At 38.2% G+C, this 24,947-nt stretch overlaps 1 protein-coding gene across 3 annotated transcripts; it reads right to left on the reverse strand.

Moving 5' to 3' along the window:
* Positions 1 to 17,050: 17,050 nt before the first annotated feature.
* On the reverse strand, positions 17,051 to 22,046 carry LOC107761293 (putative WD repeat-containing protein C2A9.03). 3 transcript variants are annotated; one of them, XM_016579512.2, is made up of 10 exons: positions 21,888 to 22,046; positions 20,507 to 20,655; positions 20,228 to 20,395; positions 20,055 to 20,141; positions 19,575 to 19,709; positions 19,373 to 19,483; positions 18,876 to 18,967; positions 18,688 to 18,793; positions 18,113 to 18,199; positions 17,051 to 18,029 (listed from the first exon to the last, which is right to left on the reverse strand). In XM_016579512.2, exons 2-10 carry the CDS (start codon positions 20,645 to 20,647, stop codon positions 17,616 to 17,618), a joined length of 1,341 nt encoding a protein of 446 aa, XP_016434998.1. In that variant the 5' UTR covers positions 20,648 to 20,655; positions 21,888 to 22,046; the 3' UTR covers positions 17,051 to 17,615. The 3 variants fall into 3 exon arrangements, with proteins under 3 accessions (XP_016434998.1, XP_016434999.1, XP_075075919.1); XM_016579513.2 differs by having other exon boundaries at positions 20,507 to 20,631; positions 21,888 to 22,021; XM_075219818.1 differs by lacking the exon at positions 21,888 to 22,046 and having other exon boundaries at positions 20,507 to 21,887.
* Between the last annotated feature and the right edge of the window lie 2,901 nt (positions 22,047 to 24,947).

Here is a 24,947-nt window from a genome sequence, read left to right on the forward strand (position 1 = left end):
TATTGTCAACTCAAGCACTATATCACCAACTGAATCTTTCCCTCCACCGTCAAATCCTCGGACGCATATGCTATTCTTGTGAATTCTCTCATCATCAACTTTCAACTTTTTCAGAGTAGAGAGAGGGCAGATATTTGTGCTGGAACCATTGTCAACTAATACCCTGGTGACCGGAGAATCTTCATATTTTACTGTAAGATAGAGAGCTTTGTTGTGTTCAGTACCTTCCATATGCAACTCATCATCAGAGAAAGTGACCATGTTCACCTCAAATATGTTTTTGGTGATCTTCTCTAGATGGTTCACTGAGATTTTGTTGGGGACATGAGCTTCGTTCAGAATTTTCATCAGGTCTCGACGATGCTCATCTGAGTGGATTAGCAATGACATCAAAGAAATCTGAGCAGACGTCTTCCTCAACTGATCCACGATGTAATAATCTTGTACCTTTATTTTTCTCAGAAAATCCTCCGCCTCTTGTTCAGTCACTGCTTTCTTTACTAGGACTTGATTATCTCTAGATGTTTTAGCTTTCCTTAACTCTTCCAGGGCAAAGCATCTCCCCAAATTAGTTAATCCCTGGGCCTCATTGACTTCTTCTTTCACTTCCTTTCCTTTATAGGTTACTATCACCCATTCATAGTTCCATGGGATAGCCTTGCTGTTGATTATCGGCAACTGGGTTACAGGCTTGATGATGATAGGATCCGTACTAGCGCCCTCTACAATTATGACATGCTTGTTTGCCAACCCTGGCACGACCACTTTTGACTTTTCTTGCTTTGATACAACATCACTTGGAGATCTTTTCTTAACTACCACAGATGGCTCATCGTTTCTCATGCTCAACTTGTTCACTGATCCTTCAACAGTTGGTTTTTCGACTGACTTGACCTCACTGGACCGAATCATCATGACGGACTGTGAAGGCTTCTTGGGATCCCCTCCTTGTGTACTATCTCGATCATGTTTGTTTCCTAATGGGTCGACAATGGGTTTTGGTTGATGTTGGGTGCCTCTAGGGTTTGGACTTCAATCCTGTTTGTGTTAATGAGCTCTTGGATGGCATTTTTCAAGTGCCAGCACTTCTCCGTATCATGCCCCGGAGTACCAGAACAATATTCACAGCTTATGGAGTAATCAAGATTCTTTGGAGGAGGGTTTGGCAATTTCAACTCAACTGGCCTCAGCATATCCAACTGCCTCAACCTATGGAATAAACTGGTATAAGATTTCCCCAATAGGGTGACGGTTTTCTTACGCTGCAACCTCTCATTTTTGAATGCTAGATTAGGCCGAAAACCTGGGCCGGTAGGGTTTTGGTAGGCTCGTGGGGGTGGGTAAACATTTTGTGGAGCTGGGTAGGTGTTATGTGGGGCTGGGGCACGCCATTGTGCGTAGGCTGGAGGTTGAGTATATGTTTGGGTATGGTGGACAGAAATATGAGGGTCTGGTGATGGGAAGTAATGTTGGGTTGGATTATATGGGGTTTGGGTGTAGGTTCGGTGATGGGGTCGAGGCTGGGTATATTGGTGTGACGGGCCCCTCGGTCCAAACCATGATCCTGAATCAACCGTTGCCACATCTTCTTTCTTCTTCTTTCCAATCACTCCCCTAGTACCGTTCTGAATAGCTTGGTAGTCGTCTTGATAGCCGAGTAGCTCATAACTTTGCTTGATTTAATCCCTTCTTCCACTATGCCACCCATCTTCACTACCTCGTTGAAAGACTTGCCTATGGTCGATATCAGATGGCCAAAGTAAGTGGGCTCCAGAGCCTACAAAAAGTACTCCACCATTTCGCTCTCCTCCATTGGGGGGTTAACTCTTGCTGCTTGTTCTCTCCAGCGAAAACCATATTCTCTGAAACTTTCATTAGGCTTCTTCTCAATCTTGGTCAAAGACAAACGATCTGGAACAATCTCGATGTTAACTGGAAATGACGAGCGAATTCTTGGGCCAAATCATCCCAGGTATACCACCTGTTGTGATCCTGACGAGTGTACCACTCCAATGCCGAGCCACTCAGACTCTAGCTAAAGTATGCCATCAATAGTTTATCTTTCCCACCGGCTCCTCTAATTTTACTACAGAATACCCTCAAGTGGGCCACCGGGTCTCTGTGCCCGTCATACAAATCAAATTTCGGCATCTTAAATCCCACAGGCAACTGAACATCGGGAAATAGTTCTTGTAGGCTACGCTCACCTGGCCTCCCAATCCCTGCATATTTCTGAATGATTATTCCAGGCTTCTAGCCTTCCTGAACATCTCCTCCTGTTATGAGTTTTTAGGTGGTTTCTCAGTCTCAACTGGGAGGTTCAAATGAGGAGTGTAGGAGTAATGTTCTGGGGCCTTAAAAGTAGGCTCCGGGGGAGAGTATTGGTTATCTTGGGTCTGGAATAAGGGCTCACTGGAGGAGGATATGGGAGTGGTTTGGGTGGTGGTGCTTGTGGGGTTTGGAAAGTGGTGCCTTGGTAGTGGTGGTAAATGGGGAAGCCGGGAGACGAATCAACGGTGGGAGGTTCTTGGGATTGAGCCAACGGCGGGACGAAAGCAGGGTTGGCAGGGTATGATGGTAGTGGATGCCCTTTCACTCATGTCTAGTACATCTCTGCCATCTGGTGTTTCAACTTATGTAACTCCTCTTTCAGATTAACATCAGACTCTTCCCCCTCCCTAGACGGATCAATAACACTTGCATCCAGTTCTTGGCCAGCCATGATCAACTTGTCTTTGGACATGGTGTTGTACGGTTGAGTTGCCAGAATGCCAAACAAACTAATCATCTACTTGGACTTGATGACAACAAACAAACTTGTAAGCGATTAGAGCTTAACAGATAGGCAATCGCACGTTGGGGATGCAATGCACCTAAGCAATTAACCTTTTCTATTATGTATTTGATCGGTTGCTTGCGTCATCCCGGCTTTCCCTAATTTCCATTTTGCAACTTCTCTCTTTTTTCATTCCTGCTTTTCTTTGCTTGATTCTCTTTGTTCTTTATTCTCTCATTTTTCTCTTTTGTTTTGCCATTATTTCTTTCCACAACTTTTTTCTTTTCTCTCTCTCTTCTTTTTTCTTTTTTTTTTATTTCACAGTTATGATCGAATCTTATGGGGATTCCTACATATCATAACGCCGCATGAATCAGACTAATCGTAATTCTAGGGGTAAAGTGTAAAATAAAATAAATAAAACAAACATCTTTGGGGTTTTCAGATTTTCATAAAATAAAAAGCATCTTGATTACAATGACTTCTCCTACGGATTTTAATCATAAAACTAACAGACTCGAAAAGGGGGACTAACAAATTCCAATAGAAAATGAAAATACAGACTCGAAAATGGACTAACAGACTCTAGAAGAAAGATGAAAATACAGACTCTAAAGAAAATCATGAATACATAAGTGCCTCAACTACTCTAGGGGCCCGTGGGACATCAGTCGGTCTTGCCACGGGCCTATGCACAAGATCCTTTTGAAGACGCTCCAGGTCACTCATTATTTGACGAACAAAGGTCATTACCACAGCAAAGAAGATGGTTCTAGTCATGTCTTCACATTCATTGCACTTCGTGATGATGTAGTCATCAATTTCTCTAACCCTCTCCCTGATGAAACCCCTTTCTTGGAGCAAACGCCCTATTTGCTGAGACCTAGCTTCTAACACCTGGGCATCATGATGGTTTTGATCCTGCAACTGTTTCATATCTTCCTCTAGCTGGGACATTAATGCATAGCAATGTTCCCTTTCTGCCTTAAAGTTCTTAGTTTGTTTGGCTATCTCATTTTCGAGGGTAGTTAGCCTTTTCTTCAAATTGGTGGCTTCTCTCTAATATCTCTTTTTCAGTTGCTGGACAAACTCTACTCGTCCCTCTGCATTCTTCGCTAACTGTGCTCGGGCCCTCACCAGATTACCCTCGGATTTTTTTCAAATCATCCTCACACTCAGCTATTTTCCTCCTAAGGCCACTTATGAGTCTTTCATCCTTTCGGCTCCTTTCCTGATTTTCGGCAGCTATTTTCATCTTTTGGATCTGTGCTCGAAGGGCCTTGTTTTCTTGAGCCAATTTTTTCTTCTCCCCTTCATCAGCAGCGGCCTGTACACTTTTGTTAAATTTGAGATCTCGGATTTGTCCCTCCAATTTGCTTATGGTGGCTCTGTAACTTGCCTCTTTTTCCAACCAATCCTATTGCTCCGGCGCTCCATCAGTGAATTGTTGGACATAGGGCCTTTTTGCGGGCCGTTCGGGCTCTTGATGGACTTTAGACCTTTTACCGTACTAATTTGTGTAACTAGGCTCCAACTCGCCTCAAGACAGATCTCGTACCTGAGTCTTTGGCTCTAAGAACCTACATTGATGCCAAATCCGTCGCACCCTTTCTTCCGGGAAAGCAGCTTTTGGTTCTAGTTCGATGACCTGCCGACTCAAATCCTCATTATGTGGGATAGTCTGGTACCTACCTAACTGGCGTAGAACTCTGTGCGGGGCATAAGGCTGAATGCTCTGGAGACCCATCAATAGAAGAAAATACACTTCGGCCGACATGTAAATCACTTCATTGACCGTGAGCCACCCGAAAGTCCACTTAATTTTGTCTGCGGTCAGGGAGCTCAAATGTGCGAACCAGGCTTCCGTACCATCCGGAAACTCATGGATTTCCACCCGTTGCTCATATTTTTCAATGCATTTAAGACCGGTCATGCCAAAGTTCATGTACCCCAGACGGTGGCATAGGTGTTCCTCCATCCAGAGTTGTAGAAGCATATTGCATCCTTCAAAAACTTTCCTCCTTCTCGGCAAACAGTTAGAGCTCGGTAAATCTCTGCCAAGATCATCGGTACAATGGTGGCATTTGCCTTTTTAGTCATGAAGTCGGCTATTCCCACAAGCCTCAATTCTATGTTTCCATCCTTTCTCGGGCAAATCAAAACACCCAGGAATGCCACTATAAAAGCCAGTCCCCGCCGAGCTTCCCAATTATCTTTGTTTCCCAAATGAGTAAGACCGATATCTGGCATCTCAAAAATGCGGGGATTCCCGTAACGTCGGTACAAGAAGTAGAATGTGCAGAATCCCTTGGCCAAATTTCCATCTTGAACTTCCCGACTGATACTTAGAAGGTCCAGAAACTTATGAGGAGTCACTATTCTAGGTTCCACCAGGTATTGATTTCGGAGATTCCCACTAAAACTAGTGTAGCCCGCTATTTCCTCATGCGTAGGGGTTAGCTCAAAATCAGCACAATTTAACACATTATGCGCTGGGTCCCAGAAGGGTACAAAAGCCTCAATTATATCCTTCCTCGGCTTAATCTTCAAAAGACCAACAAGACCGCCCAGAGCTTTTATCACAGTTTCTCTACTGACTTCCCCAAATCATTCCACCACATGTGGAGTTTTAACGGGATTTCCTCGAGGACTGTGAAAGGTTCATTTTCAATAATGCTCATCCTGCACATTTATTTAAAGTGATTGATTAAAAGACTGTGATTTACTTCGACTCAAGAGAAAAATACCAATTTTCAAAAATTGTAATTTAAAACAAAACACTTTTACGAACATAGCCCCCTTCAGTACCTTAAGAAAAGAAAATTTTAGGGCTATGTTTGTTAATCAACCAAAATTTGAAAAAGGTCCTTAGGTGGCTATTCTTGCAAAAGTAGCCTTCCGGTGCCCTTTTGGGGAATTTTGGCTATTTTGGACAAGAACGACATTACCTAATTTATTTATGACAAAATAGCGACACTTCATATTTTTTGGGTTATTTTTGCAAAAATGGAGTTGGACCCGATGAGAGTTGCCTACGTATCCCACATCCGGTGAGAATCAAACTTGCGTAGTTCGGCCAATTTTGACGCAACAGGAAACATAAACATTTGAAATAGCTTTTTTTCTTTTTTCTTTTTGAAAATTTTGGCAGAGTTTCGGGGTATTTTGGACACCAGGGTTTTTTGTTTCACAGGCGGGTAATTTCCTCTCTCTCACCTCAATTTGGTTTTCCTCAATTTTCTCTGTTATTCTAGAAGCCGGTCAGCATGCAATTCGAGTGAAATAAATGTACAAGTAGCAAGAAAAATGCATCAAGATGGTCTTTTGATTTTGGGTGCACCTGTCCTAGACGGACCTTACCCTTTTGTTGAGTCCCCGAAGTCAAAATGCACGTGGTGCAAACAAGCGTTCCTATTAGGGATCCGGCTTGAGGCTATGTTATACTAAGTTAGAAATCCTGGGTTTATTTGTTCGAGACCTGGCTTTGTCGCTCGAGCCGAGGGGGCAGCGTACCGGGAATACAGAAGCTTCATCGACTTTGCAACTTGTCCGAACCTCGTTCTAAAATTGGGATATGACTCTAACAGAAGAGAATCTACACGAAGTGCATCCTTCTCAAATGATTTAGAAGACTTAGAGAGAGGAGGGATTCGTAACAATTTATATACAGTTCAACAATATCAAAGCGGTAAAAAGCAATATTTAGCACATTAGACCCAAACATGCAAATGAAACCAGATAATAAATAATGCCAAACTATAACAATTATTCTAAGCTCGAATTCTTGAACCCTGAACCAGAGATTCTGGGTTCTTATCCCCAGCAGAGTCGCCAGAGCTGTCACACCTCCTTTTTCCTACCCCCGAAAGGGGTATAAGGGAGTTTTTTCCAATTTAAGTGACAATCGAAACGGGATTATTTTGTTTATTCAGAGTTGCCATTTGAGATAATTTATGGTGTCCCAAGTCATCGGTTTAAATCCTGAATCGAGGAAGTTTGACTCTGTTTTACAGTCCGCGAACACAGAAATTCGGGTAAGGAATTTTGTTAACCCGGGATAAGGTGTTAGGCATTCCCAGGTTCCGTAGTTCTAGCACGGTCGCTCAACTATTATTATTGACCTAATTATCTGATTTTAGAACACGTTTAAACCTATGTGTATTTCAACTTTAAAACCACTTTTATTTATTTTAGAAATTATTTCAAGGTTATTTAAAACACATCGCAAGCCACGCTACATGAAATGTACCCCTGAGTCACAACACGTTCTATTTAACCATGTTGGAAATTAGAACCGGGCCACATGAAATGTACCCCCGGATTTTAATAATAGCTATGATAATTATACAATTAACGTGCCTAAAGCAAACTACGAAGTTCACTTTAATATCTAAATCAACATTTGTGAGGGCCATAGATGATTTAATTTGCTTATGGCACGCCTCAAATCTATTTTCTCAAGTGATGCCTTGACCTAGTTTTTGAGGGACATAAATTATATACTTTATTGATATGGCACACTTTAATCTAATTAAAGGAATCATGATTAATTAAAAGGGCTAAAGGCAGTTTGAATTTTATCCAACTTAAACTCTATATACATTACTATGTGCAGCCTACTCAAAATACTACATATTGGCCTAACATTTGGGGGAAAGCGAATTCCAGCCTTCAAATAACAATAAGCGATATTTTAAAAGGAATTTGGGCTCAAAGGAAGGCCTGAAGTCGAAATTGAAGCTGCAAGAAGCATCAACGATTCAGCTGGGCCACACACAAGGCCCCATGCACAGATTATTGGTAATCCAAAAGGGATTTCATCATACTGCCAACTAAATTGAATTAAGCTAAATGAAAATATCAAAGAAACCAACAATTGACATTGATTCTAAAACTATCTCAGCTTGAGACTGAGCCACCTGAAATTGGGCCTTATGTCAAACCCATTTGAGATCTTCAACAGGTTTGAACATCAAATTGAAATTAACTGAGGCATTCACCTCATACCCTCATGATTTCTTCATACATTACATCAACTTTCACGTAGGTTCAGTATTATTTAAGCAAAATTTTGGGCCATTTGAAGAAACAATTAACTGGTAAATGATACTTACAAGCCTTGACCTATGAAATAACAAACAAAATTAATCTAAACTATTAAAACCAAATACATACTAGGTTGTAACCCTTCATAAAACTGCCAACTATTTTTTACAATCCCGCATACAATTGGTGAAGAAACCAACAAACCCTTTTCAAAAGAGTACTCAAGCATCGAACATAAGGTTAATTAAACTCCCATTTAGCTAAAGAAACAGAGAAAACGAGCTAATTATACCATAGTTTTACTCTGAACTTTCACACAGATTTAACACTTAAAGCCTGAACTACTAGAGCATTTATTACTACAGATTTATTACATTTAAGAAAGAGATAGAGGGAGAAATGGAAAAGAAGCTGAATGGCCTAAGTAGAAATATGAAAATCAGACTTCAAACACAAGCAATCTTTATTGATTTTAGCAGAAACAACACCTTCCACACGTTCAAGTACCATTTGTCAGTTTAGATTCAAAGAAGTACCTGGAGATGAACCCAAAACAGCCAAAAAATTTCAGCAATAGAATGGTAAGGTCAGTAGAGCTTTAAAATAGCGTCAAACAACAAACATCAACTAGCTTCAGTCATGTTTTTAATCCCAGAAAGAAAATAGCAATTCACTCAAGCTTTTAGAAACCCAAGAAATATGAAAACCCAGCTGCAATAGAACAGTGCTTGTGATTTTTTTTATTTTTCTTTCTAATTTTCAATCTTTGGCAGTATGTGTATTCTTCAGCCATTTCTAATTTTTAGTATCCTAATCTCTGCCTTGACAATGAAGGAAGCAGGCCTTATATAGAGAAACCTTAGGGCAGCAGAACTGGTTTTAACATTACCCCTTCCCCAATTTTTTTTTCATTTCAGACCCTGTAGTTAAAAACCTGTTTGCTAAACCACCCCATTCTCACCTTCCTGGAACCTTCCTAGTTAGTTAACCAAGATTCTTTCTATCCAATTTCCCTAAACTACCCTTTGAACTCCTGTTATTAACCTCCCAGCCTAGACCAATGCAGGCCACCTGATTCCCGAACCTGGGCCCAAACGAGTGGGCTTCTAATGCCCAGGTCTGGATTACCATAAGCCCAAGAGACGGTTTCAAATTAGTAAAGAAATGAACAAGTTAACCAAAACAAAAGGGATTCAAATTAACAGTAAACAAGAACTTAACCATTTAGAACCCAAAAGTAATGAACCCAACAACACTGATTAACTAGGATTGGCTAAAGAAAGAAGGAGAAGAGGAGGGAGGGAACCTACTAAAACAATAAAACTGGACATATTGGTATCACTTAAATAAACCAACAGAAATATAATTTAATCAAAGAAACAAAAAGAACTTGACCTACTGACATGGACAACAACTAATCAAGGCAAATAAATAACCCAAACGAATTCAGATGGACAACTTTAAAAATGAAAGAAGAAACCAGAAAACAAACTAAACAATAACAACCATAGACAACCAAAGGGAAAGAATGATGCATTGGACAAGTCCAGAATTTATTCTTTCATTACCTTTTCGGTCAGAAGGAGAGGAACATGAAGAGACTGATTAAAGAAAAGTGGAAGAAATAGAAAGAAAATAGAGGGAAAACAAGAGAAAATACCTAGTGATTAGCTTGAAGAAACTCTGGCTGCTTTGATTTAAACCCAAAACTAATGTTAGTCGCATGTTCTTTGTCAAGAACCAACGACCAACATCAATTTCAGTTAAATCAGCCCTGGGACTTGAAGGTTTGACTCTTAACTTTGCAGGCCACAGATCCGAAGTCAGGGTAAATTTGGGGCTTTAGGGTTTCGGGGTGTTGATCTTAGATCTAAAATTCAAGACAATTGAGAGGGATTTGAGGGACATGGTTTGGGTATTGTGCGAGAGGAGGTTACAGGGATTCTAGGGTGTAATTTTGGGGCGGATTAGGGCTAGACCGCCGGCGGAGATGGTGGGGAATTTTAGGGCGGCTCTAGGGTTCGATTAGGGTTTGGGGTAAGTTAGAGAGTGAGAGGTGAAATTGGGGGGGAGGGGTGACCGGTTCCGACATATGTATATCGGCCAAAAATCAGTTCCGGGCCGTTGGATTATTAAGATGACATGCACTTGAAACGGGGTCGTTTGGTTAGGCTGGGGAAACTGGACCGGGTAGGCTGGAATTGGGCTGGATCTGGAACGGGTTTGGGGGTTGAAATGGGATTTGGGCTTCAAAGATTTGGCCCTAACAACCCTAATTTCTGATTCTCTTTTTTTCCCAATTTTCAATTATTTTTTTCTTTTACCTTTTAAATTAATTAAAACCTAAATTAAACCCTTAAATTAAACTAGGTTGTAAAATTAAGCTAATTACGTGCTGTAATATTTACAAAATTAATTACTACTAAATTGAGAGAGGAAATTACTGATTTAACATTAAAAGGCTAAAAATACAAAAGTGAGCCATTTTGTGATTTTCATTTTTTATAAAATAACTAATTTGCTAGTTAACCTAAAAATGTAAAAATAAATCCCAAATGCAATGCAGGGTATTTTTTTGTATTTTGTCATGATTTAAATAAAATAAACATGCACAGACAAATGCAAATAATTAACAAAAATCCTACGAAAAATCACAAAATTGCAAATAATGGGAAAAAATTATTTTCTTAGAGTTTATGGGAGTAATTCCTATATGGAAAACATCACGTGCTCACACTCGTCACCTCGCATATGCGTCGCATCCTACATATTTCAATTAAGCAAACAAATTCATATCCTAAGGGTTATTCCCTCAAAAAGACTAGGCAAGATATTTACCTTATCCGCGCTAGCCTTTAACCACAATTCTCTTAGAAATCTCCCTCTATTCCCCCAATCATGCAAATCTAAACCAATTATCAATCAAAAAAGTCAAATAATGCTGTAAAAAGCGACCCAAATACATAAAGCTTCGATCGCTAAAGAATTCTACAAAGTCAACAAAAGTATACTCGGGCCCACGTGCCCAAAAATCTAGAACCAATACCAAAATTCGATGACCCATAACCTGTCGAGTCCAAATATATGATTAAATTCCAAAACTGAGTCCAAATCTGTATTTAAATTCTCAAAATACACTCTCTTAAAGTGTAGTCAAAACCGCAAATTCCATCTCAAAATTTCATATTTGGGGCGTTAATAATTCGTGTAGATTCTTGAAATAATACCAAAAATGAGTAAAAACAACTTAACTAAAGTCCTGTGTAAAAATCTCCATGAGAAATCGCCCTCTCCAAGCCTAGGGATCAAAATCTGAGAAATGAGCTCAAAATTCCAAAATATAAAACTTAAATCACTGACTGAAGTAACTATTCGCGACCGAGATGCACAATCAGCCTCCAGAATGACCAGCATAAACGAAGCCTAGTCCACACGAACGCGATGGCCACTGAACCTCACCTCTCCACGAACGCGGGTCTCCAAACGCGAACGTGATAGCCTGCCTCGCCCAACGAGCTCCTCCTCGTGATCACAGCGTCACATACGCGATCGCATTTCATCCCTTCCAGCTCCCTTCCGCGATCGCATGTGTACACATTGCAATCATGAAGTACAGAATCTCCACTAGCGCTAAAACCCTCTACGACCACGTCAAGACCTTCGCGATTGCAGGGTACACCTTATCACGGGAAACCAGCAACCTCAAAGCGGTTCAAAACAATTCGAAACCACCCTAAAAAATACACAACCCCTCGGGACTGCGTCCAGTTATGCTAATAATTACAAATACGTTATCTAAACTTATCCAAAGGCTCGAAGCACCACAACTAACATCAAAACTGCGAATCGAAGATCAAATCATTCTTTTAACTTTCAAACCTTCAAACCTTCAAACTTCGCCGAACGCGTATGAATCACACTTAAACATTCTGGATCACAACCAAACTTTGCACACAAGTTCCGATCAACAAAATGAACCTACACAAGGTCTCAAAACCACAATGGGAGTCTGGTAACACCAAAGTCAACTTCTGGTCAAATCTATAAATTCTTCAATTCTTCAATTTGTTAACTTTCGACAAATAGAGCCAAAACCTTCTAGGAATATCCAAATTCAAAACTAAACATATGTCATGTCCAAAATCACCATACGAACCTATAGAAACCATCAAATCTGATTCTAATATCGTTTACTTAAAAGTTAAACTTTGGTCAACTCTTCTAACTAAAAGCTTCCAAATTGAGAACTACTCTATCAAACCATTCCTGAACTTCCCGAAAATCAAAACTAACCATACACACAAGTCATAATACATCATGTAGAGCTACTCAATAGTCTCAAACCACCGAACAAAATGCTATCTCTCAAATCGACCAGTTGAATCGTTATAATACTCTACAATAATTTGAAGTATACCCATGAATAATTGAAAATGTTCAAATATATTTCTACGTGACTTCTACTACGACAGAAAAATCAGACTATTTTTTTTACCGCAAAAAATCGTTAGTAGGAATATGAGGGTGTTTGGCTAAGTTTATAAGCTGGTCAAACTGGCTTATAAGCACATTTTGGCTTATCTATGCGTTTGGTAAACACCCAAAGTGCTTATAAGCTTAAATAAGCCATAAGTCATAAGTTGGTCACACCCAACTTATGACTTTTCAGCTTATAAGTACCTTTAATTTGACCAATACTTTACTAGTTTATCCTTAATAATAATTTCTAATTCACAAAATACCTTCCCAAAATAAATTTATTAACTTTCTCTTTATTCCATAGTCATTGTTAATTCTTTTTTTTTACAATGAAATTTTTTAATTTATAATATTTTGAAAAATAATTCAAGGTTATTTTAGTCATTTTAACAAAAGAATAGCTTATCAGCACTTTTTAATCAAACACATCAACTACTTATTATCAGTTTCAGCACTTCTATCCAAACATGTAAATGCTTATTTCAAAAATCAATTTCAGTACTTAAAAAAATTTCAGCACTTCAAGCTTATCATCTATTTACAATCAGCTAATCCAAACAGGCTCTATATTTGAGACGTCTTTATCAGTCAGAAAGATAACACACGGCAATCATAAGGCAAATTGCAAGCCTCAAGGGAACATTTGGACGTTTTCAGATACATTTCTGCAAACTTGTAGCACATAGTTTCTTTTCTCTTCTTTTCTGGATAGCGCACAGTTTCTTGCAAAGTTTAGATAAGCTACACGCTAATTGATAAATTCAAGAGATAACCGGCTGATCCTAATCGGGCAGTTAAAGCGAGCGAATATGATAAATCCTTCCTGCCTCTCATTCATATGGCTGTCCAACGGGACGGGACGTCCCATTCCGTTCCGGTCCCGTTCAGTCCCGCTTCAAGTTAAACTACTTGAAGCGGGATGACGGGATAGGACATGACAATCATTTCGTCCCGTTTGTCCCGTCCCGTTTCGTTCCGTCCCGCCTGGATTTTTTTTGAAATCTAGCCATTGGGCAACGGCTTAAATTGCAAAAATAGCCGTTGCCAACGGTCCAAACAGCCCCTACAGCCCCCCCCCCCCAAAAAAAAAACACTCCCTCCCCCCAAACTTTTAATATAACCCCTAAGTTTATTAAATTATACTTTGGCCCTATTTTATACTATAAATACCCCCATTCTTCTTCATTTTTCCCACAAAAAATCAATCTTCTCTCTCAAATCTCTTACATTCTAATATTCTATCTATATTATTCTCTCAATTTTGTTACTATCAACTATCAAGTATAAAGTGATAACTTTCAAGTTTCAAGTATTTGGGCAAATTTTTTGGAGCAACTTTCAAGCTTCAAATTAATTAGTCAAGTATTTGGAGCAATATTTTGGGCAATTTCTTCAAATTTCAATATTTAATCACGGCGTACTCGTTCCATCTCCTAATTTTAATATATAATTTTTGCGTATCATTTTAGTGCTTAATTTTTGTGTTTACTTTACGTGTTCTATTTTCATATTTCATTTGTGTGTTTAATTTTTGTATTATCTTTTTAAATTTAATTTCGTATTTAAATTATGGCACCTAAAAATGTATTTGGCATTTTTTAAAAAAGTAGTAAAAAAATAGTAAAGGTGAAAATAGTAGTAATCCTAATCCTAGTCATAATCCTAATTCTTCTCCTAGACCTAGAATTAGAAAACATATAGATGAAATGACTCATGTTGATAAAACTTCATTTTCCCAACCCCCGCATTTTATGATGTTCATGTCGGAGAACAACTAGATCATGAAACTTTACAACGGCAATTTGGCAATGATATTTTTTTTGAGGACGAAGAAAATGAGGATGAAGAAAATGAGGAAGAAGAATTAGATGAAACACCCACTAGTCCTGCAACACAAACTCCAACTCAGAGGCAATTTCAGCCTAGAGCTTTACCCCTTGTACCCCCTATAAGGGGTAAGCCTAAGGCTGAACGTGCCAAAACACCACTTGTATGGAAATTTTTAAACATGATAAAGTCAATCATCGTGCTATATGTGAAAAATGTAAGCAACAATTTGCACACACAACAAGTGGTGGGACGAGGGGTTTAACTAGACACTTAAGAAGGGATCACAAATCTTTATGGATACAAGCTAACATAGAAGCCGAAAAAATTATAGATCCTACCATCAGTACTGGCACTCCTAGTGGATCTGGTTCTAATCAAATTCAACAACAACTTGACCCTGCTTCTGGTCATGTTATACACCCATATAACAAAGATAGAGATCGTGAGAACTTAACAAAATTGGTGGTTATCTGTTGCTTACCTTTTACTTTTCCTTCTCATCCTGCTTTTGTGCATTATATACAAGAAACTTATAACCCTGTTTTTCAAGGTTTTCCTAAGACCACGGTTAGAAATGATATTTTTAAATTTCAAACCTAATATCTTCAGCATATTCGTTGTATATTTTTTCACTTAGATTGTAAAGTGTCTATCACATCTGATATAGGTGGTAGTCCTAATGGTTGTGATTATTTAACTGTTACATGTCATTAGATTGATCATCACTGGAACATGCAAAAACTTATTATTGGTTATAAATTTGTTGATTCAAAACACACTGGAGCATATATTGCAACTACTATTCTACAAATACTTATTTTTATGTACTCATTGATAAAGTTTTAACTATCACCTTAGATAATGCTTTTGCTAACACAACCGCAACAAATAGCTTAAAATCTAAACTTTGTCCAATTAATCTAGCAATTTTTCATGTTAGATGTGCATGCCATATTTTTAACTTGATTGTGAAAGATGGTCTTAATTTATTTTCTGATGCTTGTAGTAAAATACAACATGCTTGTGGCTATATTTTTTGTGCTCATAAATAAAGTAGAATTCGTGAATTTGCTCAACAATGTGCTAGTGCTAACCTTCCATTTAGAAAAGTTCCAAAAGATGTTTGTACTAGGTGGAATTCTACTTATGAAATGCTTAAAGTTGTTTATGATTATCGGGTGCCTATCCAAAATGTATTTAATATGCATAATGGTATCACCGCTGATCAAATTGTTGATTCTGATTGGGATGAGATCAAAGAGCTTACCAAATTTTTAGAAAAATTTTATTGTGCTACAAAATAATTTTCTTATATATATTATCCTACTGTTACACAAATATTATGGTATATTTGTGAATTTTTGTTATATTTGGTAAGTATAAAACAAATCCAACTTATGCACCGGCCATTAATGAAATAATTTCAAAATTTAAAAAGTACTTTTTCCCTATTTCAGAAGTTTATTTAATTTCTACTCTACTTAACCCATCTTTAAAACTAAGAGGTGCAAAGGGACTTGTTCGTAAAATTTATGAGAATTTAGCAATTCAAGAAAATGAACAACAATCTCTCGAAGACTGCCATGCTAGCATATATTCTTATGCTAGATCAATGTTTGATAAATATAAATCTATGGATACACCAGGTTGTGAAACTACTCCTTCTACTTCTAAGTCTAGAGCAAAAGTTTTATGGGAAGATATGGATGATATAACATGTTTTGATTCCTCTATTGATGATGAATTTGATTCTTATCTTAATCAAGGATTGAAAAGTATTAAAGACGAAGAAGGCAAGGAACAACTTTTGTCATGATGGAGGGAGTGTGACAAGGATTTTCCAACACTTTCAATAATGACCCAAGATATCCTGGCTATTCAAGCATTATCAGTAGCATCAGAGAGTGCTTTTAGCGCGGCAAGATTTCAAATTAGAGATCATAGACATGCATTAGCGGAGGATAGTCTAGAGATTTCCATATTATTCAGAGATTGGATTAATTCAGAAAGAAGAAATCTTGGTTTTGAAAAATTAACCACTAGGGAAGAAGAAGAAGAATACAATGAGATACTTACCACTGGGAGCGATGACGGCATAGAGCTCATGGAACATCAATCAACATTGTCAATTCCAGCAGAATGTCCGAGAGATATTATTGATAAGTTACAAAGAAGCTATATAGGAACTTATAAATATTAGTATGATAATTTGTAATTGGCTACTAAGAGGCCTAGTTCAAACAGAACCATTCCTAGAAGGTGGCTGCGTAGATTAGGTGCTCTTCAAAAGAATTATATTTGTATTTGAGATTTGAAAGTTCTATTAATAAAATAAAAGGCTCTACGCGTTGAATTTTTTTTATGAATTGTCTTAGTTACTTAATAGTTAATACTTTGAAATTATATTAAATAAATTGCAACTCTATTATAAATTTATAATTACTAGAATATTTCATTACAAGTCTTTTGTTTTAATATTTTTATAATTCTTTACTTAGTTTTCTAATTTTCGTTTTAACATAATAACATTTAAGTTTATTAAAAAACTAAATAAGTCAAAAATCTAGCTGTTGCAAACTTTAAAAATATAGTAATTTTTAAAAAAATTAGACGTTTTTTTTTAAAAACAATACACTTAAGGCCCACGAACCCGTCCCGTTCCGTCCCGTCCCATCTCGTTTGTTAGCGGGACGGGATGGGACGACCGTTTTGTCCCGTTTGTCCCGTCTCGCGATCGTCCCGCTTAAATGTCATCCCGTCCCGTCCCGTCACGTTAATTTCGTCCCGTCCCGTTGGACAGCCCTACTCTCATACGAATCAAATTAAATTAATGCATGCATGGTACATATGATTTTTTCAAATAATTGGTTGTTCTTCAGACATATTTTAAAGCATCGTAACATGATGTCTAATACACAATTTCTAGAAGAAACCTACTATTATTCACTTATTTTTATATTTCATGCAAGTTTGCAATAACATGTCTGTACATTAAGTCAAGAAAAATAACAATTTCAAAAATTAATGTACATGACTTTAAGAATCATAGCAATGGTTCCTAATCAAATAAGAAAATTAGAAGAAGAAAAAATGACTCCCATGCTGTCACTAATGTTACTCAAAATTTTGATGCAGACATCACGGATGGCCAAGTTTTCTTTTTCCCCTTCGACAATGCCTGTTGAAATTGCCAAACCAATGATACCCACACATGACACACACACAAGATCTTGTAGTCTCTGCCCAAGGAAACCCCCCCTTATTTTCTTGTTCACTTCTGGAGCTAGCGTTCTATACATCCCTCCACTCCTTATATTGGCATTTGACCGGTGCACAACACTTTATGAGACATACCTAACTAGCACAATGTAACAAAATATACACCTAAATCTATTACTACCTCTGTCTATGCTACTAGTTGACTAAGCTGTGCCAGAACCACTTGTAGGGGAAATGAACACACCCAAACCAGCCAACGGAGTTCTCAGATTATTGTGTCAAGGTAGGAATAATTGTGGCGGCGTCCAAACTCAAGGAGGCTACCATATGTACGATCCCAAACTCCAACGAACAGTGACTCTGTATCAGGGCTGAAAGACATGCCAGATATCTCACCGAAAAAATCAATTTCTTGCTCCTCCTCATACCCACTTTTTACATCAAAAACATGGACGAAATCCGCAGGCTCAGCCATAGCCATATATCTGCCATCAGATGTGTAGCGGATCGACCGAATAGCTCCAAGGTTACCCTTCAAAGCAGTGACTGACTTGGATAAGTTCCGCAAATCCCATATTCTGCAGGTTTTATCCTGGTTCCCAGTTGCAAAAGTTATGCCATCAGGATGCCATGCTGATGCAAATGAGTAGTCTACATGTCCACACAAAGGTGCAACAGTCTGCGAGTTTCATTATCCGACAGCTATCAGACATTGAATGTCGATGATTTGTATCACAAGAGGGAGAAATAATGTGCACTTACCTTTCCGTTCCTCGAGTCAACTAATATACCTTCAGGATCATCCCCAACTACTACGAGAAGCTTACCATCAGGGCTCAGTGATGTATGCTAAGATCATAAAATAGGAAAACAAAGTAAACAACGTTAATATGCAAAATGAAGACAATAGCCTTATAAAAAGAGTTGATCAAGATAGAAAATGTATTATTCCACGTAAGTAGAAACGGTATAAAATGTAGTTAAAGAACCTAGATAAAAGTATCTAAGGAAAGGGCATAGGTTTTCTTTACTCAAAAAGAAAGGGCATGGGTTTTCTTCATCCAACATGAAACATCATGACACAACCTTGATCCTAAAGACCAATCAGAAACATTATAATTCCAAAGTAAAAAATTTATAATAAAAAATCCTACCTATGCTGCATCACAATCCACATGAGTAATAGCAGACAATATCTAGTAACAGAAATGCTGCGTAAATGCAGAATTTGAAGGGAAAAAAATTCTTGAGGAACACCCACTGTCACATATGCATTTAGAGGCATCCATGATCTGATACACAAACATGTGCAGAGAGGAGACAAGGCACAAACTTACATTTACTGGCCAGGAAAAGTGAAAATGCTTGGACAGTTGAAATTTCTCCATATCAAAATCTCTAACTCCACAATCGTTATTTGAAGCTATAAAATGTAGTGCACCACTGAGAAGCAAAAGATATCTTAATTAGCTTCATTGTCATTAAGAATAGTGAATGTAAGCAATATGCTGTATAAACACAATACCTGGCAGTGTTATAAATGTCAACAGCATTAGTAATGGCATTATCATCATATGTAGTCCTGGAGCAGAAACAAACTCCGGGCCTATCTAGATACTGCATATTTCAAGAACATTAATTCCACGTTAAATTAGTTTCACTTTCTGAAGGTGAAGATCAAAACAGTAAACCCAGAAGGAAACGAATTTTTTTCACATTGTTATATCATATCTTTACGTTCTACAAGAAACATTCTTCTTAAGTTCTAAGTAATATTTACTATCAGATAAATGTGCTAAAATGCAACATACAACAACAATATTACAATTTGATAATATGTGGGTCTGTCAAGTGGCAACCATATATCGACTTAAACCAATTGACATCTATCTAAAACCTAATCCTAGCCTAAAAGAAACAAGTACACAAACAAAAAGCAAAGAATAAATGCTGCCACTGTGGATGGCAAAAGCTAATCCAAGAAAAACCAAATGCAGAAACCAATGTAAGGGAATGACATACCTTGCAAATAAGTTCCCCTTGAAATCCCCCAGCAACAAGCAAGTTATCTTTCACTGCAAGTGTGCTGACTTGTGTCTGCGTAAATCCTTCTAAAAGGCTTCCAGGATGTTTCTATAATGGAAAAGAAGCAAGAAAATGTGGAAGGTTATAATTGAATGTCCTAAACTAAATGTTTGGTAGATTCCATGTCCAAAACACTCACCTCACATGGTGCTACATGCCCTGATACATTGAGAACTTCATTTTTAGCGCAAGTCAAGGATGACCAATGAATGACGGAGAAATGTGACATAAGGTACACATCATGCTTGGAAGTTGCCCAGACCAAGTTCCTCAGCTACATACACACGACAAAAACTTTAGAATAGGTTTTGTTGTTGCCAGAAAGCATGGTAGCATGCACTTTAATTACAAGTAGACAATTAACAAACATGCAAATTTAACCGATTTGTTGGCTCAACTAGGGTAACAGTATCGTGCAGCACATCAAATTTGATATAGGTTACAAACACATTATGATGCTTATCCCTGTCGCTCTGGTATTCAGTTTTTATGCCAGCAAACTGACAAAAATGTCATCTTAAAATGGTGTGAACTTGTTCTCCATATAAGGGCCTAGTCCCTCACATACAATGAAGGAAGCTGAATGTAAAGAAAAATGTGACAAGAGCCAGGACATTACCTGGAAGTGTAAAATTGTTGATTTAACAGATCGTGAATTACGTCTGAATTCATAATATAAACACTCTTTCTTTGTGGCACTGCATTCCTGTTGACAAGTAAAAAGAAACAAAGACAACAATGTCAGCAATGGGCACAGAGCTGACGAAGCAAGAAAACCACAAATACATTTACCTTCTCTGATGCCTCCCCAGATTGAGGAATATTCTCATAGTTCTTATACTGCTCTAATCTCGTTTGCCTGTATTTCTCCCTGGTTATGCTAAGCCTTTCCCAGGGGATCCCTTGAATGTCTTTGCCTCTCCTTGCCTCAGCAGCAGAGGTATCTTGCATTTTATTATTCTAATCCAGAAACAAACAATTCAAAAAATTTACACACACTCATCACAACAACTGCATAAATCTAACAAGTCCTTGTATAAATAAAAGATTTTCAGGGAGGAATTCACAAACCATGTAGTCATACTCATCTACATCTGAATCAGAGCCACCCATGTCTCTGCCGTGGAACTCATCATCCATATCGTCATCTATATCCTCCATTTCATATTCATCTGCCATGTATTCAGCATCATCTCCTGGTTGGTGCGACATGTTTTATCCTTATTAAATGACCAACAACAACATTGGCGAAGGTTAAATACACCAGAGTTGAGATAATGTGCAAGGATATACAAAGCCAAATCTAAGTATGGCACCAGACTATCACGCAGCTTTTCAGTAGTAAAGGATCAGTCAGTCGACATCCATATATTGAAAGACGGTTATCTTGTCCTTCTAACATTATGTGATTGTATGAATGCAGTGTAGACGCACATTGTGCAATAAGAAAAAAGAGAACAGAAGATAGATACAAAGAACCAAGGAGGCACGAAACATGCACAACATAGTCTTCTCTCTATCCAGCAAACTAATGAAAAGCAGCTACTTATCAAACTAAATTCCAGCCATAGGGAAGACTCCAATTTGCATAAAGGATCATAACAAGTAAACTACAATTGCTGAAATAAAATTTCCAACTCTATTTTAATGTGGTTCGAAAAGTTGAGAAGTTAGCCTAAATCACAATAGCAGACTAAATTCCAATACTCGAAGAATGGTCATGCTTCAAAATTCAACTAATACTAAATAGACTCACAGTAACGAGTTTAGCTTATATATAAAGATTTCAATCAAATCCGAGCGGAGGGAAAAACGCTAAGTGATTTCTTCCTATCTCCCAAGCATTAGTGGTAGAGTTACTTGGTAACTTGTGGGATTTCTTCCTATCTCCCAAGCATTAGTGGTAGAGTTACTTGGTAACTTGTGGGAGGTAGCAGGTATCGGTGGAATTAGTCGAGGTGTGCATAAGCTTACCCGAGCACTACCGTCATAAAAAATGGATTTCGACCAATGAAATAAAATCAATTTTTATTAGCGATAAGTGGCATGTACAGAATTACAGCTAAGGCAGTCAAAAAGAAAATCAACAAGTATTATTCCCAACTTCAAATTTTATTGCCAGCCAAAAAAGAACATTCTGGATTACTCATAGGAACGCGCAAAGTACAAACAGAGAAAATTGGTCCAGACCGTAAAATCTAATACGAGTTCACGAAATCCACAATTAATCAAACCCTAAAACTGGCGAGAGCTTGAAGAGTGATACAAGGAGATTAATTATATGCATAATTACTGCCTCAAAGGCTGATTAACCATAAAGAACATAACACACAAATGAACCCTGATATTTCACAGAGTAAAATTCACATTCCAAAAGGGGGGAAAAGGAAAAATTGTTAATTACAATTTACAAACATAAATATAAGCGTGCAATTGTTTATAAAATTCTGACCTTAAGATAAAAGAGAACGCAGAAGAAAGGCAAAAACGAGCTCAGTTTAATATCGACCCGAAATTAGGAAGAAAAAATCAGAGGGTATTATTATACATGAGAATTAGATTATTAGTTAAAGTAAGAAATTAAAGCTGTTTAAGGCCAGTAGATCGTGATAGGTTTGGAAGAAAGAGAATACGTAATATCTATCTATCTTTATCCACTACTTCTCATGATATGATATGATGGTCCCTACTCCCTACTAAAATGTGCACTGAAAGTTACAGCTTCGCCGTTAATTTTTTGTTTAAGTAATCTGCCCAAGTCGGTTACACAGAAGGTAATCCATCGTCCTAAATAAAATACTGCCCCCTCACTGTGCCCTCATTTTAAGACGGTGTGTAGTATTTGTTATTCTCGCTGGAATTTTAATAGTATAAGATTTAATGAACTTCATTCATCATTAGTTACACTTCAGGGTGCCTCATTTTTTCCTGAAATAAACAAAAAAAAAAGAATATTGTAAAAATTTAAGTATATATGTGAACAATAACAAAAAGTTATGCTATTAATATATTTAATCAATTATAATTGATATCATAAGAGAACATCCGATATGGATGCGTTTGCCACGAATTCTGATGATCATAAAGATATGTGTACATCCGACATAAGTGTGTTAGCATTTCAATTGAAAAATTCTGAATTTGATGAATTCATGGGAAAAAGAAAAAAGAGAACATAATCAATCTTACTATAATACGTTTAGTTGGTTATAAAGTAACTTTGATCATTTAAGAATTCTTGATGATTGTATTATATCAATACATGACCAGAAATTTTCAATTTCTATTAATAAAGAAAAGCACAACATTATATAGGTCAGTACTAAGATGTGAAATATCCTTAGATATAGTAGAAAGTATTGTTAGAATTCATGGACTGTTTACCCTAAAATGCTAGTAACAATTAAACTTGTATTGTGATTTTAAAGATATGTGCTTTAATCCAATACTAACTGATAAACAAGGAATCAAATGTATAAATTAAAGAGTAAGGTAAGTCAAAGCAGTGTGTAAGCAAATCTCGACCTCGAGTTATGGCAACCTCGAGGTAGGTGAATAAGAATAATAAAATAATAATAAGGCAACTCAGATGAACAGTAAGCAAGAAAGTGATGTATGTATATTCTCTTGTCAATGATTGATACATTACAAATGATTTCGAACTTATTCTCGAAGCGACCCCTCGAGCCTACGAAATTGGGCATACCTGATTTCGACCGTATATAAATAGTCCCCGCATTTCTTAGAGTAAGATGATAAGAAACGATTTGATCCTTGATCCTCTGATGCCTCGATCATGATGTCAATCCCGTGACGTCAGCGACAGAAGTGATTGAAAGGTCGCGTCTGCATAGTTCCCAAGGTCATTAATTAAAGGCGGCTGATGGTCGGCCATTGGCTTCCCCAAACCGTTGAAGCGACCACTATAAATAGGCCAATTTCGCAACCTTTGCAATCTTTATTTCTCAAACCTTTCCCAAATCTTTACTAACTTCTTCATCTTCTTTGAGTCCATCTTATTCTTCAATTTTTCCTTGTTACAACATCAAGTTCTTCTCTTCTCTTGAGTTTCACAACAGTGATGGCTAAAACATCTAAAACTGTTCCTCAGAAAGAAAAAGCTTCCTCATCATCGCGGTCAGCTGATAGTAGAACGACGGTGGCACCTTGTATTGAGGACTGCATTCCTGGGCCATGCGAGCTATCTTCCGATTTCAAAATCGATAAGCCTGCATCAGTTCCAGGTTGATGCGAGCCTATGTCTCGATACATCTGCTCGATAATTGAAAACGATCTTGAGCAGGTGAAAAATGACTGCAATTGGGAGGATAAGGAGGTGGTGATTCCTTCCCCTGAGGAGGACATCACCACCCATGTGGAAGGATATTTAAGCGTGTATACTTATCTTTTCACACTGGGTCCCGTAGACCCAGTTATTCTCGATTTCTGTCATCAATATCGAGTGACACTTGGCCAGATCTACCCTTCTTTCTGGTGCATTGTCAATTTGCTCAGGTATTTTTCGAGCAAGGTCGAGGGGATGTATTTTACCCTCGACCATCTGATCAGGCTATACTGCCCTCGCCTCTATCGAGGTGCATTGATAAAGCTCCAGCGTCGATCCTCGAAGGCGTTGTTGTATCATCAATGAGGACAAAGACCGAGGATAGATGGGCCGGTTAGTCCGAATCAAGACCTCCGACCTAATTCCTGCCAAAAGGATGCCATTCCCCGAGGAATGGAACATGAAACGTAATTACAATCCCATCGATAATGCTCAGTACTCTGCCTTCTCTATTCTTCTTTAATCTAATTTCTTTTTGATGGTGCGGCTTCCCTTTGGTTTCCTGGTGTGATTCCGGACCTCACAGGTTGGGTTCAACAACTGGCCTCCACTTCTTCACATGCTGAACGCAATTGGTACGATTTGGCCAAGGGTCGGTGGGAAGCTAAAAACCATGGTGAGTTCCTTTGTTCATATGTTGACGTTTCTCTGTAAAATACTTACTTTCCCCTTACGTAGGCCTCAGAGACACTGTTGTTATGAGGCCGCCTCCGCCCGGTGAAGAGGAAATCCCGAAGCCAACCAAAGAGAAGAAAAGGAAAAAGGCTTCACCACCAAGTTCCCCAAAGCCCAGAAAAAATAGGGCTCGAAAGCCTAGGGTCGATCCTGTAGACCTATTTGCTGACGTGATCAAACAACTTCGGGATAAAGAGGAAGAAGGAGAGGATGCCGACTACTTGCTGGTAGCTCGGAAGAAGGGAAGCACTGAAGCTCCAAAGGCCACTGAACTGCGGTGGCTGATGTGGTTCAATCTCAAACCGAAGAAATCTCGGAGGGGGGCTCAAGTACAGTCCCCAAGCCATCGGATGATAAAAACGCACCTCGTCGTGAAGGACAACTGGCGGGTGATCCCGAAGGGCATATTTTCTAGGCCCTCCAAAGAGAAGAGAATGTCCCAAGTGAATCACTTGGGATAATTAACATAGATGAATTGCCGCCTGACCATGT

The sequence above is a fragment of the Nicotiana tabacum genome, chromosome 8 (assembly GCF_000715075.1).
Source record: "Nicotiana tabacum cultivar K326 chromosome 8, ASM71507v2, whole genome shotgun sequence".
Classification (NCBI taxonomy): Eukaryota; Viridiplantae; Streptophyta; class Magnoliopsida; order Solanales; family Solanaceae; genus Nicotiana; species Nicotiana tabacum.

What these genes read in the sequence shown, in the direction of transcription:
- LOC107761293 (XM_016579512.2), bottom strand. Translation starts at nt 20,647, where the DNA reads ATGTCGCACCAACCAGGAGATGATGCTGAATACATGGCAGATGAATAT. An exon ending in CTGGGGAGGCATCAGAGAAG is followed by an intron (nt 20,142 to 20,227) that starts GTAAATGTATTT and finishes ACTTGTCAACAG; the next exon opens with GAATGCAGTGCCACAAAGAA. An exon ending in GGCATGTAGCACCATGTGAG is followed by an intron (nt 19,484 to 19,574) that starts GTGAGTGTTTTG and finishes TTTCCATTATAG; the next exon opens with AAACATCCTGGAAGCCTTTT.